Source organism: Ictalurus punctatus, chromosome 26 (assembly GCF_001660625.3).
Source record: "Ictalurus punctatus breed USDA103 chromosome 26, Coco_2.0, whole genome shotgun sequence".
Lineage (NCBI taxonomy): Eukaryota > Metazoa > Chordata > Actinopteri > Siluriformes > Ictaluridae > Ictalurus > Ictalurus punctatus.
In genome coordinates this window covers 19183737-19204414 of record NC_030441.2, presented here as the reverse complement: position 1 = coordinate 19204414, position 20678 = coordinate 19183737, and the positions used below count along the sequence as shown (strand labels likewise).

Here is a 20678-nt window from a genome sequence, read left to right as displayed (position 1 = left end):
AGGCAGCGGCATATGCCGCTTGCGGATGAAGCACCTTGTCCATGAGCCGCTGGAATGTCGTGGGCACCCCAAACAACCGGAAAGGAAGGGTCACGAATTGGTGTAATCCAAACGGAGTGGAAAAAGTCGTTTTTCACAGGACATGGGAGTTAAGGGGATCTGAAATATCCCTTGGTTAAATCCAGTGTCGAGTAAAAGCGAGCTGCGCCTAACCAGTCGAGCAGTTCATCAATGCGAGGCATTGGGTATGCATCAAATTTAGACACCGCATTGACTTTGGGGACCAAAACCACTGTGTTGCTTCAGTCACTGTGGGATCCCTTGATTACCCCCATGTCCAGAATAGCCTGGAGTTCGTCCCGTACCTCATTTATTTTGTGTTCAGGCAGTCAATATGGGCAGGTGCGTATCACCACGACTGGGGTTGCCTCAATGTGGCGTTTTATGAGGCGCGTGCAACTGGGAATGGCGAGAACACATCAGAAAATTCCGTCTATACTTTAGACACATCCGTGATTTGGGACGGAGAAAGGTGGCCCCACGTGGGACGGGGTGCCTTGAGGGCCCACTTTTCGGAGCTCCTCTCTCCCAGGCACTACGGTTGCCAAAGCTACAGGCACTGCCTCCCTCCATGACTTAAGGTGGTAAATTTGGTGCTCTCCGCCTCTATCCGTTTGCTTTACCTCATAGTTGATATCCCTGACTCGCCATGTGACCTCAAATGGCTCTTACCACTTGGTGAGTAATTCTGAGCTCGACATCGGTAGTAAAACGAGTACGTGATCTCCCAGTGTGAATTCCCATAGCTGAGTACCCCTGTTATACAGCTGGGAATGGCATTGTTGCGCCTGTAGTAAATTCGCATGGGTTATTTGTCTGAGGGTGTGGAGATTTGCTCTCAGGTCAAGAACATACTGAACTTAATTTTTACTCTTTGAAGGTCCTTCCTCCTCCTAATTTTCTCGAATCACGCCGAGCACGCCAGGCAGCCTGTGGCCGTATAATAATTCGAAAGGGGAAAATCCTATGGAGGCTTGTGGGACCGCTCATACTGCGAACAGCAGGGGCTCTAACCACTTATACCAATTTTGTGCATCTTTGTGAATGAACTTCCAGATCATGTTCTTAAGTGTTTGATTAAAACGTTCCACCAGCTTGTCCGTTCGTGGATGATAAACGCTGGTGAGAATGGATTTTATCCCCAACATCCCAGATCGCCTAGTGTTCATGACATTAACAAGGTGCCCTGGTCAGTCAGGATCTATTTTGGGATCCCGACCTGGGAAATAACGCGAAAGAGCACCACTACAATATTCCGTGCCGAAATGCTGTGGAGCGGCACGGATTCTGGGAATTGCGTTGCGTAGTCCATTAAGACTAACACAAAGCAATGCCCACGTGAAGACCGCTCTAATGGCCTGATGAGGTCCGTCCCACCTCTTTCAAAGGGGACCTTGATTAATGAGAGTGGGTGCAACGGTGCTTTTATCATTGATGGTGGATTCACCAGCTGGCATACGTGGCATGATGCACACCTCCAGCGTACATCGGAATCGGTCCACTGTTTTCCCCTGCATTAAGTGCCCTGCCATGGGATTATGGTGAGCCGCCTGGAATACCAATTCCAGACGGCTCCCCAGAACCAACATTTGTTTGACCTCTTCTTGTGCCACCCTATCGTGATTTACTGAAAAATACGGGTGGGAGAGCATAGCATTAGGCTGGGCCCGCTGACCATTGATTACTCTCTCTTGGTCAAAGGCGTGCTTTGGTGTTTCGTCACGTGACAGCTCCAAGGGAAAATCCCCAAGGGGAATCCCCGCCAAGAGGGGCGGAGCACCGCTGTGGTGTGGTGAGGTTGAATAAATGGGTGAATGTTGTTTATTTAACTCTGCTGTAGATCACAGTGGGATCCTCATTGGAAGGCCTACAGAAAGAGAGTAAATGATCACAGTAAGATCCAGCAGAAGATCATTTCTAGCTCTGTTAGAGTGGATGAAACAGACCTGCTCCTCTCACCTGTAGTCAGCACCGCTGCGAGTGAATCTAACGAATCTGACACTAGAGTACTGAACCTCCTCGTTCTCAGAGGCAGAAGCTTTCACAGTAGAACTCTCAGCATTCACGGGGTCAATGGCATTCTGATGTACAACGCTGGCATTCAGAGCTTCATCCTGATTGGCCAAGGCTGAATCAGATACAGAGTTGATTGGATTTGTCACTCCTTCTGGTTTGGAAAAGCAACCAACATGGAATAGCGAAAACAGTCACCTGCTACATGCTATATGATGATAATTGTTTTTGCTGATTTATCAGTTATAATTATATTTTGAAATATATTTATCATAATTCACCATTATTATGTTTATTACATATGCAGCAGTATTTTAAATATTTAATAACAAGTCTAAGCACATTTTATTGTAAATATCACATTTATATCTGTTATTTTATGACTATTTTGTGTTTTGTGTTTTATTTCTTTATCTGTAACGCATTCAGTGAAATATATAAATATATAGTGTTTATCATGTATACACTGCTGCATTAAGTTGCAGTGTGTGATTAAATGAGGTCATTTTCTTGAAGTGTGTATGATAAATTACCATCTAATTTTTTTATTGTACTTCATCATGCCGGTGTGTATCAGTGTTTACAGTCCTGTAAATCCATAATTAACACTGGGTTCATGTGTTTCTCTCTATGACCATCTCCTGCTCTGACTCCTTTGGCCTGAAGGAGGGGCTGTTGAGTTCATTTCACTCAGTCATGTGTAAAGATCTGAGTTACACATATTTATTCTGAGTTCTGCTTACGCAAATGTAAACTTTAATTTTCTAATACATTCATTCAGCATTAAATAAAAATTTGTTTTGTTATGAATTGTGAGCTTTTTTCTTGTCACATCATCATTAACTTATGCTGATAAAATATTCAGTATTGCATTCAGTATTAGGGTATTATATTCAATATTACAGTATTATAGTATTTACATTTTATATTGATTCATGTAGCAGACAAAGCAACTTACAAATGAGGAAATACAAACAAAGTTATATATCAAGCAGAGAACAACACAAGTTGTGCTATAGTACCAGATTTTAAATTGAGTGCGAGAGGAGCAAAGTGCACAGAGTAGAGATGTAATATATATATATATATATATATATATATATATATATATATATATATATATATATACATATATGTGTGTGTGTGTGTGTGTGTGTGTGTGTGTGTGTGTGTGTGTGTATAAATACCCATAACACCTACAAATTACTTATTTTAAAGTAAGACTATTCATTGTGTAGCAAGTGAGAGAGAGTGTGTTTGTGTTTGTGTGTGCATGTGTGTGTGCGTGCTTGTGTGTGTATCTCTGTGTACGTCTGTGTGCGTGGTGCGTGTGTGTGTGCGTCTGTGTGCGTGCACGCATGTGTGCATGTGCTCGTGTGTGTAGGTAGCTCAGAAAGTCATGAGTTTAATCCCCAGCATCACCAAACTGTTGGGCCCTTTAGCAAGGCCTTTAACCCTCAAATGCTCTGATGTATAAATGTAAGTCGCTCTGGATATGAGCATCTGCCAAATGTTGTATGTGTGTGCTGGGGTGATGATTCACTTCCTCAGTAGGTTCATTTGTTCACACATTCAAATGTTCTGTACACAATGCATGCTGGTTCAAACACAGTCTTGCTGATGCATTAACACATGTTTGCAAATGGCAGTACGTTTTTAGTCTTAGTTAAAAAACAAACAAAAAAAAAGTCTGGTATAGTTAATTTTCTTTTGTGTAAAACATCCGAGGTAATAAATGCACAAACACCCAACACATTACACAAAAATGACTTTATCATACTCGAGGTGAAAACTCTCTGCTTCAGTGCTAGTCTCTTAGGGTTTATTATATTTAGGGAGCATGTCGAGTATTTTCTTTTAGATTCATTAAAGTGTGTATTTTTTAATCTTTCTTTGTCTGTGTTTTTTCTCCAGTTCAGAAGGAGGGACAATTTTAGCAATAAAGAGGAAACAAATTGATGTGTTCACACATGCATCATCAACACGTCTTACTCACACTCTCTGTCTCTCGCTCTTTTCTTTAGTCATAGTTTGGTTGCTGGACATGAGGGTCGAGAAGGCACCGTAAGAAAACATTTCATTTTTAAACATTTAAATAAAATCTTTAATATTGTTTACTTACTAAATTTCCTCATTATATGTACATTTCCTGAACATAGAGAGTCTCAGTGTTGGGTTTTCAGTGCAGTTGTACTTTGTGGTGTTAAATTGGGAACTATGTGACATTTAGCCGTTTTACTGATTGTTTATCTGTACTGGGAATTATGGATATATGGTATAATACTGATTTCATGATAAATTATATCTGAGATAATTGTGACTTTTTGTGTATTTTTTAGAACAATTTCAAACTCTGAATGATAGAATAGTTGTATTGAATATTTAATATCCCAAAATGTTGCATTTTTTCATAAAATTATTTGTTTCCTTATTTTCAATGATAAATAATTCTTTTTAAAGTTAATTAAGCAATATCACATGAGCAAGAACACTGTTATACTGAATATCGACATGGCTATGATTCAGCTGCAGGCACGAGGCCAAAGATAAACAGCACGATCACTAGTGCTACAGTTCTATTAATAATAAATTAATATCAATTATCTGACAGCAGACACAAAATGGACAAATATTTTGGTTATTTTTACTCCGTCAATGGAAATAGATCCTAGAGAAGCCAGTGCTGCATGTTGCCATGGTAACGCACAGACTGACTGACAGGCCATAGTGAGTGTAGGAGCAGTTTCAGTGTTTGTTTGTTTTTTGCTGTTTTTTGCTTTTTTTTCTGACAGTTTCTTAGCAAGTGTTTATATAGTGATCCACACTGTGTACCGTGAAAATGTCTTCTGTTGTGTATGTATAATGTATGTGTATGTACATATATATTGTATGTGTATGTATAATCCTCCAGGTAGATTTGTACATGAGTTCTTTATTGGCAATTCTTTTAGTTAATCACCAAATAAAAGCCATCACTTGAAAAGACAGTCCTTAATTGTATTTGTTTTTTTTTCCTATTAAATACATCTTCAAGTATGGTCTGAATTGTGATTTGATATTTTGGTCATGTGACCCACCTCTATTATCATGTTTCTGAGTCCTGCAACAGGAGTAATGCTATCTTATACAGTACTTTTATCTTACAACCCAAATTCCAAAAAAGTTGGTACAGTAAGGAAAATGCAAACAAAAAGAGTCGTTTGAAAATGTCTGGGTTACGCATGTAACCCTGTTCCCTGAGAAGGGAACGAGACTTTGCATTTAGCATAACACTATGGGAGCGCCCTTGCGCGCAACCGGCATCTGAAGCTTGTGTAAAATCATACCTATTTATAGGCCTGCCATGATCGGGTGACGTGGCAATTAAGTGTGTCGCGTGATATATATATGGCACGTGTGAACGCCCGCCGTCAGCCTCTATTATCTGAAGTGAAGACGCAATTCACAGGCCTACCACGATTTGAAAAAGCTACGTAACATCTCATACCCTTCCCAGGGAACAGGGTTACATGCATAACCCAGATGTTCCCTTTCAAAGGGAACTCCACGTTGCGTTTAGCATAACACTATGGGAACGAGAATACCCCCTTCATCATACCATGGTTTACGGCCTGTTCAAAAAGACCCAAGCCCGAGGGTAACTGCAAGACACTCGAGACCAGGTGAATGAATGAATGAATGAATATCCAGGCTGTAATATCGGATGAATGTGTGTGTTGTAGACCACCCTGCAGCAGCACACACATCCTTGTAAGGATGCCTTCGAGGAGGCAACCCCCTTAGTGGAATGAGCCCTTATGCCCAGAGGCGTAGCAAGACCATGCGCCACATAAGCGATATAGATTGCTTCCATTATCCAATTAGAGATGCGCTGCTTTGACACAGCATCACCTCTACTGTCGCAGACCAGCAGCTGCTCCACTTTAAGGGCTCAAATGGGGCACCTGACAGACCTTCCAGGACCACAGAAAGGTCCCAGGAAGGTATGCGTAGCCTGCAGATGGGCCTCAGTCGCTTGACACCACGCATAAACCTCAAAATTAGAGGATTTTGCCCCACAGAGGCTCCATCAGCCACAGGGGAGGGGCTGGCCGAAATGGTGGCCATGTAAACCCTGATTGTAGAAGGAGCCCGCTAAGAAATGTCCTTTTAAGAACTCCAGCTATTGCACAGTATATCTGGAGTACTGCTATTTGGAGTAGCTATTGAGCTACTCCAGACTGTAGCTATTGCACAGTTCACTGGGCCTAGCTGGCGTTTCTCAGACCAGAAGACAAAAAGCTGGCACTTGAGCACATACAATTTCCCCGTGGAAGGTGCTCTAGGGTTCAACATGGTCTCTGCAACCTCAGTTGTAGACCAGAATATATGAGCTGGTGCCGCTCAGGGGCCCGTGTGAACTCATGCACTCACCATTTGTGGCTTGTGAATATTTGATAAATTGTGATTAAATAATATCTCGCACGTAATATATAGGCATGTGCATTACGACAACTTGCACTACTTCTCCTGGCCTACGAGTCTGTACAGAGCAGTAAAGCAGGTGTGAAGGACGACAAGGAAGAAGAATCACAACAACAATAAGAATTCAAGCATTCTTGGGCAATCTCTTGCCACGATTAGCATCCATATACAAATCATTATACTCTTTCTGTCTTTTCTGTTTACTCCATTTTTTCTTCAACTACCTTGAGAATCAAAGGCCCTGGGTCACTGTTGCAACCTTGTGGAACAAATAAATAGTGCAAAATAATTAAATGCACATATGCAACCCTGTATGCATGATTAGAAAAATCAGGCAGCGTGTACAGTACGCGCATACTCTGCTGATGACAAAATTTGCATCACGTGTACCATACGCTGTTCCTAGAGTACGAGTAAACAGTGAAGCATACTTTCTGCTTAAATGTTACAAAGCGCTGACACTGGAGACTCCTTCCATAAACGTTAAATAAACATCTCCTTACAGAAAACTTCACCGTATCAACAATTACTCACATTTCTTAATTTGTTCATGAGGAGCGTCCACTGTACGAGTCCCTGTGAATGAGCTATTACTATAGAAACGATAACGTATTAGAACGAGTGTATTAATATAAACCTGTGATGTGCGGCTGCACTACTGTCAGAGCCGCTGTTATAGAAAATTAATTAACACCTTCTGACCAATCACAATCCAGAATTCAGCAGCGCTGTGGTATAAAAATAAATAATCCCTCAGATAATGAAAGACTTCTGATGGATGCTGTGATAATTGTATTTCATCACATAATAATTTCTCTAAAGAAAAGGAGGTTTAACAGCTCAGTAGATTGTATGTTGTTGTTGTGACTTATTATAAATACATTTGATTTTTTTTTTCTATGGAATCTTTCCAGTAATGATGTTCCTCCAAATGGCTTCTCCACTTCATCTGGTCTTTCTGTTCATGATCTCAGGTGAGTCACACATTAACATCATCACGACTACACACCCCAGAGACAATAAATACAAGTAGAACCACCAGTATATTTAGATTTTTGTTAAAACTGCAACATTATAAATATAATATAACAATGTAAGTGAACACTGAATAGTAGTGGATGCTGTTAAATTTTAATTCCACATTACGAGTCCTGAGTTCAGAACACACCGCTATGTCCAGATCCTGCACACAGTTTTCTTCCAGTGGTAAAGAATTGTTTTTATTTCTCCAACCCGGAGTTCCAGAGGAGAGAAGTGAAGCTGTGAGATAACTCAGTGTTTTATGGGGCTCAGGATAATGACCTCTAATCACCTCTTTCATGTGTCATGTTTCAGGAGCTCTTGGGAATAAATGGAGTGTGACATACAGCAAACTAAATCTCTGTGCTATAAAAGGATCTACAGTGTTTATGAACGTCACGTACACACACCCAACACATCTTACAGTGGAGAACAGGTTTTGGTTAATAAACCCAGTTAAGGGTAAAGAACCGACTGATCTGCGTAATGAACCAGGTTACTCAGACAGAGTGGAGTATTTAGGAGATGAACAGAAACACTTCTCCCTCAGACTGAGTGACGTGAAGAAATCAGATGAACAGAAGTACTGGTTCAGAATCACAACAAATGAAACAAATCAAAGTTGGCAGGGTGAACCTGGAGTTACACTCACTGTTACAGGTAAATAAAATAATTTTATTTTCTACATCTATCACTCTGAACATAATCTCTCTTTAGATACAGGAGAGTCAGAGTTTTGTACCGGATTAATGAAGATCTCTAACATGTTCTTTATAAATTAAATTGAACAATAGGTGCTTGTGGTAAAAGCGACTAGTCTCCAGAGTTGAGAAGGTTATTAACACTGAATATAAAACTGAAATGATTATCATTAGATAGAAAAACACTTTGAGAGAGCAGAGTTTAAAAGTAGACACTTTACTGTCTTCAGGACAGCTTTCCTGATTGAATGTTTCTCTTGGTGTGTAAGATCTTCAGGTGATCGCTCCTGCAGAAGTGACAGAGGGACAATCAGTCGTTCTGACCTGTAAAACCACCTGCATTCTGACTGATCCAACATTCATCTGGTACAAAAACAGACGTGATTTAACCACAAACACCCCCAAGAGCAATGAACTCCACCTGCAGCCGGTCAGCAGTGAGGATGCAGGCAGTTATAGCTGTGCTGTAAGAGGATATGAACATCTCCCCTCTCCTGCTCAAACCCTCAGAGTCAGATGTGAGCTTTATTTACCTTCTTATATATTTTTTTTATAACTTAATAGATCATAAATCACTTCATAGTTATGGAAATGAAGGAAAAAGTAATGGTGTAAGTAATGAAAGCAAAAACGACAGTGACAATGACCTCATCATTGTAGGATTTTTTAAATTGCATTATATTAGCACAGAATCCCATCTCTATAGATCATTTAAAGGGAAAATGCGAGCACACACAGGCATGATAACAAGAAGGTGTTCCAGAATTATTACAGTATAAAAAGATTCTCAGATTTATGACTCTATTGTGCAGTGAAGTGGGTTTTATATTCATTAGGGGCCAGACATAATGTTAAATAAAAGCACTGAGATGAGCTGAAAATTATATTCAAGAACTGATGAAAGAAAAATTTACACTGCTTATGGCCTTGAACTGCTTTCATCATTCTCATCATGGAACTCTCTAGATCCTCCAAAGAACGTCTCAGTGTCCATCAGCTCCTCTGGTGAAATAGTGGAGGGCAGTTCAGTGACTCTGACCTGCAGCAGTGATGCTAACCCACCTGTGGAGAACTACACCTGGTTTAAGGGGACGACATCAGTAGGAAAAGGAAATACCTACACCATCTCCAAGATCAGATCTGAGGACAGTGGAGAGTACAAGTGCAAGTGCAGTAATGATGTCGGACATCAGGACTCCATCAGTGTAACTCTGAATGTTCTGTGTAAGTTAAAGCTGAAGATCTCCTCACAGTTAATAAGATTTTAAAAAACTATCATAGAAACAAGTTTCACTTTCCTACCCATTTTAGATCCTCCAAAGAACGTCTCAGTGTCCATCAGCTCCTCTGGTGAAATAGTGGAGGGCAGTTCAGTGACTCTGACCTGCAGCAGTGATGCTAACCCACCTGTGGAGAACTACACCTGGTTTAGGGTGAATGAATCGTCACCTGTAGGATCTGGACAGAGTTACGGAGCACTACAGAGTGGACAGTACTACTGCGAGGCTCAGAATCAACACGGCTCTGAGAGATCAGCTGCAGTGTCCGTCACTTTAAACGGTAAGAGCGATGAATATTCATTCCTGTTTGATCACTGCTCTGTTGTCCTCTATGGATGAACTTTTAACGGACGTTTTTTCACTTGCCCTGTGTGTGTGTTTGTGCGTGTGTGTACTATCAGGTGGCTTTGTAATTATGTACGTGACAATTGGAGTTGGACTTTTTGGCCTTGTAGCTCTTCTCTCTGTACACTTCTGGCTGAGGTGAGAATATTTGTGCTGATAAATTCATCACTAATTCCTCTGAAGAAGCTCATGATGAATAAATATTTGACTTTGTGCGAGCAGAAGCAGGAGACAGAAGAAAAAGGCAGATGAAGGTGACTATCAGGTGAGTTATTACAGAAATGTCCATCAGGTGGCTGCTTTGTTCATAATAAACTCTCACTGTAAAGATCTTCAGCAGAACCTGCTCACGTTCTCCACCCTCCTCTCCGCAGAACATCGGGCCGAGCGCTAAAGACGACACGTACGCAGCTCTCGACCTCGCGGGCCGGACATCTGATGATGTGTATCACACACTTGCAGTAAGTGTTTACTGAAAAACACAGTTCCTTGTAGTATGTTTGATGATGATGGTCTAACCGAATGATGATGTATTTTATTGTTGGAAATCTGTGTTCTATTAAATCCAGATTTATGCAGTGAGAGCTGTTTTCACTTTTTGATTTTACTTTGGAGTCACACACCTGATTGGTCAAATTCAACAAGGCGTGGCCTCTTTCTTTTTTCACAGATTTCTCATCCCAGTCCTCCTGCTGACACGCCCACTTCCTCTGACTAAAGAGCAGTGAGTTTTATCTTTTAAACCCCAAACCACCATTAGATTCGAGTAATGTGATAATATTAATCTTTTACTCTGAAGATGTGAGAGCTACAATACACAGCTGTAACTCCAACAGCAATTTTAGATTTATTTCCTAATCAGTAATGTTAATAAACGTAAATCAGAGTGTGTGTGATGATGACTGATGTACATAAATGTTAGTAACGTGTTCTGCTTTAACACACAGTTCTGATGTTTCTGTGTGTTGTTTCTTTGAGGAACATGATGAATGAAATGAGTCCTGAAACAGCTGATGGATAGAGAGAGCTCCTCACTGAAGTGGAGAAACTGAATCGCTCCTTTACACCAGCGACATCAGCATCTTACAGCCATTTAAAGCAGCTTTAATCATTTTATAGCAGTGTGTGAAGTACTTTTTCTCCTGCCAGCAGTTTAGGACTGTTCCAGTCAGCTGTAGAGTTTTCACTCATTAGTTATCGCTTCTTTATTGTGAATATTGTAACTGAATAAAGGGATTGAAGCTCAACTGAAGTCCAGAATGGAAATATATTTAGCAGAGAATGTGTATTTAGTGAGAAATAAAACTAATTATGATGTATTAACTTTCTCAGAACTGTACGCTGTAGGTCAGTGTTATAGATTTAAGCAGCTAATGTGTCAGTGCTGATTGATCTAAAGTAATTACTGCTATAAACTCATTTAAAGTAGTGAAGTGATGTTTTATTTACTGTTGACGGTGTGAGCGGCCATGTTGGTCTGATGTCATGTACTGAACTTGGGGTTGAGGAGACCTTCCTGACTTTCTGAGTAGGAATTCTGAGTTGAGGGGCCATTTTCTTTATTCAAACACAGCATGAGGTCCTGATTTTCAGCCAGTGATCCTGGAATAGACTCCTGATTCACTGTGACTCTGACCAGGATAAAGCTCTTGTATATATCGCAGTAGAGCTACTTTAACTAGCCAAAGCTGTTCATATACATCCTTGTTTCATTTTGTCTCACGCCAAATAAATAGATAAAACATATTATTCCACTTTTTATGTGAACTGTTCATGTCACTATCAGGATCTGAAGCAAACAGACATAAATTTGGTGTCAGCAACTTTTTTTTAAAAGAAGTATATTTTGGTCTGTGAGTGATTTCTGTAATCACAGGACAGTTATTATAGATAAAGGAAAAACTTGTGCTGCCAGACCTCACAGAAGTGTTTGAAATTTAATCAGTTATATTAATCATTATTCAGCTTACATAATAAACAATCCAGAAGTGTATTTAGTGTAGGTTTAATTTATTATATATTGAGCTTAAATGTTGATCTGCCTTAAAGTGCTGAAAATGCTTGAAATTTCACTTACTAGTGATGGCAGAATGAAGCTTTTGCTCCAACTGTACCGATAAAGAGTTCATTACTCAAAGCTTTTCATCGCAGTGTGTGGGGCACACGGTGGATGAGTGGTAAGCACGTTCGTTTCACACATCCAGGGTCAGGGATTTGATTCCCACCGTGGCCCTGTGTGTGTGGAGTTTGTATGTTCTCCCCGTGTTGCAGGTTTCCTCCCCCAGTCCAAAGACATGCATGGTAGGCTGATTGGCATGTCCAAAGTGTCCGTAGTGTATCAATGGGTGTGTGCATTTCTTTGCACGGAAGGAGCCTCCCTGGCGCAACCTGGGCCACGTTATTAACGTAGTATTGTACTGCTGAGCGGCTGATCCTTCCACCACGATGGTTCCACGAAAAGAGGAAGATCGCAGTGTGTGATAGTGACACCTGGTGGACAAAAAGGTGAATCACTTCTGTTATTGTATTTCATCCTGCTGCAGGTCTTTAAACTGGATTGGAGCTAAAACCTGAAGTTTATAAAGAGTCATATTTATTTATCCGACCTGTGAATGACAGATAAAAGATTAGTTCTGATAATTATTAGCACTAATATGCTTGTAAAGTATGACAAGCAGGCCTGGGGACTGACAGATCAGAATAAAAAAAAAGGTAAATTTAATCCATTACAGTTAGGTCATTAAACAAAGTAATCAGATTACAGGTACATTTTGTAACAAATGGGAATACTATCAGGTTATTTATTTATTTATTTATTTATTCATTTAAAAGGAAAGAAAGGAAATGTCTTTTTAATTAGGTGCAGAGTTGCATATGGCACTAGTAAATGCATGAAATTATTGTATTCTTCATATTACTTGTGTAACAGGTTATTTCAAAAGGTAATTAAATAAGTTTGCGTGAAAATTATTCATTTTGACATGGACAGAACGATCCATTCATATAAAGTGAGGGAGTAAAATGTGCATAAGGACACTGTGTGATAGGATCATCACTAAATCGTTAAATGTGCTTCTGAGACCTGGCAGTAATAGTGCGTGTGTAACTCGGGGAATGACAGAAAGGTGACAAGGTAGTGTTTAATGGTTTTTATTAAGAAATAAGAGCTGTTTGACAGTGTTGATTCTATTTCTCCTCTTTGTCAGAACTTCCCCTGCCTTAGAGAACGCTCTTTCACATGGTACAGAGGAGGCTGGTGTACAAAGGAACTGCAATGCCAAAGTGTATAAATGACCAAAACTAAACCAAAAGTGCAAAAATTCACCAAGAAAAAAAACGTAAACAAAAACAAGAAATAATTTGTGACAAATAATTAGTGATTATTTAAATGTAGTATATTGATTATCCAACTTTCAGAGTACAGTACTCCACACATCCCAAACCAACCAGACTGATCCAAAAGATCTGGGGTTCTGACAGGCAAAGAGAATCGAGCACGTGATTGGACAGAAAGTGAGGTTTCGTTTGTCGTCTATCACGTGATTCTGTGAAACCAGTACACTCCCCGGTACTGGTTTTCACTGGAGATGGCGTTGCCTCCTCGATACATGCCTCGAAGCTTCAGTGTTGTACCTAACATCACTACTACAGGTTTGTCTGATCAAGCAAGTGTCAGAAGTTTGCGAACTCTCTGTTTAACACTTTTAAAGGGGCAGTTCACATTTAAAATGTCCAGCGGTGCGGCGTTTAGCAACTCCATATGCTGGTCGACATCTAGATCAGGAAACAGCAAATCCAGCTATAGTTGTGAACTAAGTTATTAAATTGCAGATTAAAAGTCAAATGAAACTGAGATGAACAATGCCGAGACAGGATTTGAGCTTCAACAGATGAGAAAGATAGTTTGTGGAGAGACACAGAGAATAAAATCGGTGGGTGGTCCGAGAACATCGTGTCAGAACTGGAATAAAGTTGATTTGATGTTCGATATTCGCGGAAATGTTTCAATTTGCAATTTGCAGTGCAATTTGTTTCCCTTCTTTCTATTTCTTTACCATTCTCTCTGGAGAGTCTGCTCAGGTCCCCAAGTAATCTGCCACTCCAAAGGGGGGAAAGGTCTGTAAATATAAAAAATCTAAAAGGTGTGCTTCATACCTGACACCTAGATGAACACTTTACAGTTGGTTTTGTGACTGTACATCATTCCCTTCAAATGGAAATGAGCTTTAAATAATAGTATATTTTGTGTATGGGCCTATGCTTCAGTGAAATTCATGTCTAATTTAAATGTGATTTAATAGTTTATTTTAATAAATACCAAAAATCTAAAAGTTGTTTCTCATACCTGACACCTGGACGAACACTTTACTGTGGGTTATATGACTGTAAATTATTCCCTTCAAATGCTATTGAAGTTAGAAACGTGTTTAAGAATGTAGTATGTAACTTTAGAGACGGTCCCTTAATGTCCGCGAATATCGAACGTCCAGCCAACTTTATTCCAGTGAATATCGAACGTCCAACGTCAAACCAACTTTATTCCAGTCTCATTTCGATCAGTTTAGAGAAGGGACTTAAATCTCCCACCCGTGACCAGGATTCGGTTATAAACATAACATACAACTTGTGAAAGAAGAAAAAGTCGAACCGGGGACCCGGAGACCAGCAGGAAGTGCGCAACAATTCGGGAGCAAAGGATTCTGCTTTAACACACTCAGGTCTGCTTTATTAATTATCTGCTGAGGTGAATCAGGTGTGTTGGGAAAAGGGAAAACACTGACATTAGTAGAGCAGGAGTACTCCAGGAGCAGAGAGGAGAAAGACTGATTATGTAGCTGCGGCTGTTGGTGGTACTGTGGTGATGGAGTGTGGAAGGCCATCGGGGCCAATACATGTAGCTCTATTTGTTTATCAGATGTGTTTCATACAGCTAGAGTTTCAGTTCAGTTTGTCTTCTATATACCTGGTCTTTCCTTTCTTAGTTTCTGATGAAATCTTCTGCTGTTTAATTGAGTTTATTGGTGACATATTGAAACTTATGAACCAGCGAGACAGAGAATCGGTTATCACTGCTGTTTGTCCCACTAGTGCACGCTCTATTTACACTTGAAATATTTAATTAGCTTCATGCACAATAATAAATCTACATAATTATTCTGTTTTTACCCGATTCTTTACCCTAACTGACAGCACTGCACCTTTCTGTATTAAAACATCCTGGTTTGTAAAATATACATGATTTTTAAATTTTATTTAACTTGAGACATCTTTCCAGAAAATCTCTCAAGTATCAGATTCTGCTATGCAAATGATGACACTTCTATGAATATGCAAATTACTGCATGACAATGCAACAATATAATATTACAATATAATATCTAACAGCACATCCCCACTGTTTATTCATTTTATACCACAACAGTTTAACAGCTCAGTAGATTGTATGTTGTTCTTGTGACTTATTATAAATAAATTTTATATATTTTGTTTCTATAGAATCTTACCAGTAATGATGTCCCTCAAAATGGCTTCTCCACTTCATCTGGTCTTTCTGTTCATGATCTCAGGTGAGTCACACATTAACATCATCACGACTACACACCCCAGAGACAATAAATACAAGTAGAACCACCAGTATATTTAGATTTTTGTTATAATTGCAACATTATTAAATATAATATAACACTGCTCCTCACTTGAGCTGATATTGTGTGAGTAAAATGGACTTAAGTTCAAGGACATGCCTCTGTTTCTGAAAAACTCTGCCCCCGTTCATAACTCTCACATAACGTGTGAATAGTTTTTAAATCTGTAGTTAAATCTGAGGTCTGAATATTTTGTGTGTGTGTGTGTGTATGAGAATCGGTGACACCGGATATAAAGAAGTGTAAAACAGATGTAAGAGAACACTGAATAGTAGTGGATGCTGTTAAATTTTAATTCCACATTACAAGTCCTGAGTTCAGAACACACCACTATGTCCAGATCCTGCACACAATTTTCCTCCAGTGGTAAAGAATTGTTTTTATTTCTGCAACCCGGAGTTACAGAGGAGAGAAGTGAAGCTGTGAGATAACTCAGTGTTTTATGGGGCTCAGGATAATGACCTCTAATCACCTCTTTCATGTGTCATGTTTCAGGAGCTCTTGGGAATGAATGGAGTGTGACATACAGCGAAACAAATCTCTGTGCTTTAAAAGGATCTACAGTGTTTATGAACGTCACGTACACACACCCAACACGTCTTACAGTGACGAACAGGTTTTGGTTAATAAACCCAGTTAAGGATAAAGAACCGACTGATCTGCGTAATGAATCAGGTTACTCAGACAGAGTGGAGTATTTAGGAGATGAACAGAGACACTTCTCCCTCAGACTGAGTGACGTGAAGAAATCAGATGAACACAGGTACTGCTTCAGAATCATAACAAATGTAGACAGAGAAAGATTCCTGAGTTATCCTGGAGTTAGACTCACTGTTACAGGTAAATAAAATCATCAAATTTTCTACATCTATCACTCTGAACATAATCTCTCTTTAGATACAGGTGAGTCAGAGTTTTGTACCGGATTAATGAAGATCTCTAACATGTTCTTTATAAATTAAATTGAACAATAGGTGCTTGTGGTAAAAGCGACTAGTCTCCTGAGTTGAGAAGGTTATTAACACTGAATATAAAACTGAAATGATTATCATTAGATAGAAAAACACTTTGAGAGAGCAGAGTTTAAAAGTAGACACTTTACTGTCTTCAGGACAGCTTTCCTGATTGAATGTTTCTCTCGGTGTGTAAGATCTTCAGGTGATCGCTCCTGCAGAAGTGACAGAGGGACAATCAGTCGTTCTGATCTGTAAAACCACCTGCAGTCTGACTGATCCAACATTCATCTGGTACAAAAACAGACGTGATTTAACCACAAACACCCCCAAGAGCAATGAACTCCACCTGCAGCCGGTCAGCAGTGAGGATGCAGGCAGTTATAGCTGTGCTGTAAGAGGATATGAACATCTCCCCTCTCCTGCTCAAACTGTCAGAGTCAGATGTGAGCTTTATTTACCTTCTTATATATTTTATAACTCAATAGATCATACATCACTTCATATTTACAGAAATTAAGGCAAGTTTAATGGTTTAAGTAAGAAAAAGCAAAAGATGCCTGACAACGACCTTATCGTAGGAAATATTTTATTTTTTATTATTTTAACACATAATTAAAAAATCCAAACACAAGTATTAATAACTTTAAGCATTTAGGCATAACAAATGCATACAGAATCCCATCTCTATAGACCATTTAAATGAAAATACGAGCACACACAGGCATGATAACAAGAAGGTGTCCCAGAATTATTACAGTATAAAAAGATTCTCAGATTTATGACTCTATTGTGCAGTGAAGTGGGTTTTATATTCATTAGGAGCCAGACATAATGTTAAATAAAAGCACTGAGATGAGCTGAAAATTATATTCAAGAACTGAGGAAAGATAAATTTACACTGCTTATAGCCTTGAACTGCTTTCATCATTCTCATCATGGAACTCTCTAGATCCTCCAAAGAACGTCTCAGTGTCCATCAGCTCCTCTGGTGAAGTAGTGGAGGGCAGTTCAGTGACTCTGACCTGCAGCAGTGATGCTAACCCATCTGTGGAGAACTACACCTGGTTTAAGGGTACGACATCAGTAGGAAAAGAAAAGACCTACAACATCTCCAAGATCAGCTCTGAGGACAGTGGAGAGTACAAGTGCAAGTGCAGTAATGAACTCGGACATCAGGACTCCATCAGTGTAACTCTGAATGTTCTGTGTAAGTTAAAGCGTATATATATATATAATTTTTTTTTTTTAATTTTTTTTTTTTAAACTATCATAGAAACAAGTTTCACTTTCCTACCCATTTTAGATCCTCCAAAGAACGTCTCAGTGTCCATCAGCTCCTCTGGTGAAATAGTGGAGGGCAGTTCAGTGACTCTGACCTGCAGCAGTGATGCTAACCCACCTGTGAAGAACTACACCTGGTTTAAGGGGACAACATCAGTAGGAAAAGGAAATACCTACAACATCTCCAAGGTCAGATCTGAGGACAGTGGAGAGTACAAGTGCAAGTGCAGTAATGAAGTCGGACATCAGGACTCCATCAGTGTAACTCTGAATGTTCTGTGTAAGTTAAAGCTGAAGATCTCCTCACAGCCTATAAGAGATAAAACTCTCATAGATTTACTTTAAAGTCTCACTTTCCTACTTATTGTAGATCCTCCAAAGAACGTCTCAGTGTCCATCAGCTCCTCTGGTGAAATAGTGGAGGGCAGTTCAGTGACTCTGACCTGCAGCAGTGATGCTAACCCACCTGTGAAGAACTACACCTGGTTTAAGGAAACAACATCAGTAGGAAAAGGAAATACCTACAACATCTCCAAGATCAGATCTGAGGACAGTGGGGAGTACATGTGCAACTGCAGTAATGAAGTCGGACATCAGGACTCCATCAGTGTAACTCTGAATGTTCTGTGTAAGTTAAAGCTGAAGATCTCACAGTTAATAAGATTTTAAAAAACTATCATAGAAACAAGTCTCACTTTCCTACCCATATTAGATCCTCCAAAGAACGTCTCAGTGTCCCTCAGCTCCTCTGGTGAAATAGTGGAGGGCAGTTCAGTGACTCTGACCTGCAGCAGTGATGCTAACCCACCTGTGGAGAACTACACCTGGTTTAAGGAGAATGAATCGTCACCTGTAGGATCTGGACAGAGTTATGGAGCACTACAGAGTGGACAGTACTACTGCGAGGCTCCAAATCAACACGGCTCTGAGAGATCAGCTGCAGTGTCCGTCACTTTAAACAGTAAGAGCGATGATGTAAATCTATAAATCAGAATCACGCTGATAAATATTTAACACTGATTCATTATCACATCATCGTCCACACAGGGGTTCAGAGCTTAGGTGTGTACGCAGGTGTTGGGGCTGTTGTGTTTGTGTGTGTTTGTCTCATCATCACCTTCCTGTTTATAAGGTAAGAAAATACAAGAATTTGTATTTCTTTGTGCTGATAAATTCATCACTGATTCCTCTGAAGAAGCTCACGATGGATAAATATTTGACTTTGTGCGAGCAGAAGCAGGAGACAGAAGAAAAAGGCAGATGAAGGTGACTCTCAGGTGAGTTATTACAGAAATGTCCATCAGGTGGCTGCTTTGTTCATAATAAACTCTCACTGTAAAGATCTTCAGCAGAACCTGCTCACGTTCTCCACCCTCCTCTCCGCAGAACATCGGGCTGAGCGCTAAAGACGACACGTACGCAGCTCTCGACCTCACGGGCCGGATATCTGATGATGTGTATCACACACTTGCAGTAAGTGTTTACTGAAAAACACAGTTCCTTGTAGTATGTTTGATGATGATGGTCTAACCGAATGATGATGTATTTTATTGTTGGAAATCTGTATTCTGTTAAATCCAGATTTATGCAGTGAGAGCTGTTTTCTCATTTTTTTATTCTACTTTGGAGTCACACACCTGATTGGTCAAATTCAACAAGGCGTGACCTCTTTCTTTTTTCACAGATTACTCATCCCAGTCCTCCTGCTGACACACCCACTTCCTATGCCTACTGGACAGTGAGTTTTATCTTTTAAACCCCAAACCACCATTAGATTCGAGTAATGTGATAATATTATTCTTTTACTCTGAAGATGTGAGAGCTACAATACACAGCTGTAACTCCAACAGCAATTTTAGATTTATTTCCTAATCAGTAATATTAATAAACGTAAATCAGAGAGTGTGTGATGATGACTGATGTACATAAATGTTAGTGACGTGTTCTGCTTTAACACACAGTTCTGATGTTTCTGTGTGTTGTTTCTTTGAGGAACATGATGAATGAAATGAGTCCTGAAACAGCTGATGGATAGAGAGAGCTCCTCACTGAAGTGGAGAAACTGAATCGCTCCTTTACACCAGCGACATCAGCATCTTACAGCCATTTAAAGCAGCTTTAATCATTTTATAGCAGTGTGTGAAGTACTTTTTCTCCTGCCAGCAGTTTAGGACTGCTCCAGTCAGCTGTAGAGTTTTCACTCATTAGTTATCGCTTCTTTATTGTGAATATTGTAACTGAATTAAGGGATTGAAGCTCAACTGAAGTCCAGAATGGAAATATATTTAGCAGAGAATGTGTATTTAGTGAGAAATAAAACTAATTATGATGTATTAACTTTCTCAGAACTGTACGCTGTAGGTCAGTGTTATAGATTTAAGCAGCTAATGTGTCAGTGCTGATTGATCTAAAGTAATTACTGCTATAAACTCATTTAAAGTAGTGAAGTGATGTTTTATTTACTGTTGACGGTGTGAGTGGCCATGTTGGTCTGATGTCATGTACTGAACTCAGGGTTGTTCAGATACATCCTTGTTTCATTTTGTCTCACTCCAAATAAACAGATAAAACATATTATTCCACTTTGTATGCGAACTGTTCATGTCACTATCGGGATCTGAAGCAAACAGACATAAATTTGGTGTCAGCAACTTTTTTTTAAAAAAGAATATTTTGGTCTGTGAGTGATTTCTGTAATCACAGGACAGTTATTATAGATAAATGAAAAAAACTTTTGCTGCCAGACCTCAGAGAACTGATCAGCGTTAATCAGTTATATTAATCAGTTATATTAATCATTATTCAGTTTACACAATCTCACATACACAAGAAAGATGATAAGGACAATCCAGAAGTGTATTAACGTAGGTTTAATTTATTTTATATTGAGCTTAAATGTTGATCTGTATTAAA

At 39.5% G+C, this 20678-nt stretch overlaps 1 protein-coding gene across 1 annotated transcript in view; it reads left to right on the top strand.

Annotated features, from left to right (window-relative positions):
- The window catches only part of LOC108258743 (titin), a 32588-nt gene extending 12241 nt beyond the window's left edge, over positions 1 to 20347 (top strand). The window contains exons 10-31 of the mRNA XM_017457613.3: positions 1901 to 2146; positions 7432 to 7511; positions 7873 to 8217; positions 8528 to 8776; positions 9225 to 9482; positions 9570 to 9818; positions 9940 to 10021; positions 10106 to 10148; positions 10258 to 10344; positions 14477 to 14601; positions 15380 to 15450; positions 16024 to 16368; positions 16679 to 16927; positions 17434 to 17691; positions 17788 to 18045; positions 18136 to 18393; positions 18478 to 18726; positions 18813 to 18897; positions 19000 to 19042; positions 19152 to 19238; positions 19450 to 19503; positions 19758 to 20347. Coding sequence (XP_017313102.2) covers positions 1901 to 2146; positions 7432 to 7511; positions 7873 to 8217; positions 8528 to 8776; positions 9225 to 9482; positions 9570 to 9818; positions 9940 to 10021; positions 10106 to 10148; positions 10258 to 10344; positions 14477 to 14601; positions 15380 to 15450; positions 16024 to 16368; positions 16679 to 16927; positions 17434 to 17691; positions 17788 to 18045; positions 18136 to 18393; positions 18478 to 18726; positions 18813 to 18897; positions 19000 to 19042; positions 19152 to 19238; positions 19450 to 19503; positions 19758 to 19772 — 3736 coding nt within the window. The 3' untranslated portion in view covers positions 19773 to 20347. The remainder of the gene's footprint in view (positions 1 to 1900; positions 2147 to 7431; positions 7512 to 7872; positions 8218 to 8527; positions 8777 to 9224; positions 9483 to 9569; positions 9819 to 9939; positions 10022 to 10105; positions 10149 to 10257; positions 10345 to 14476; positions 14602 to 15379; positions 15451 to 16023; positions 16369 to 16678; positions 16928 to 17433; positions 17692 to 17787; positions 18046 to 18135; positions 18394 to 18477; positions 18727 to 18812; positions 18898 to 18999; positions 19043 to 19151; positions 19239 to 19449; positions 19504 to 19757) is intronic.
- Positions 20348 to 20678: the final 331 nt, after the last annotated feature.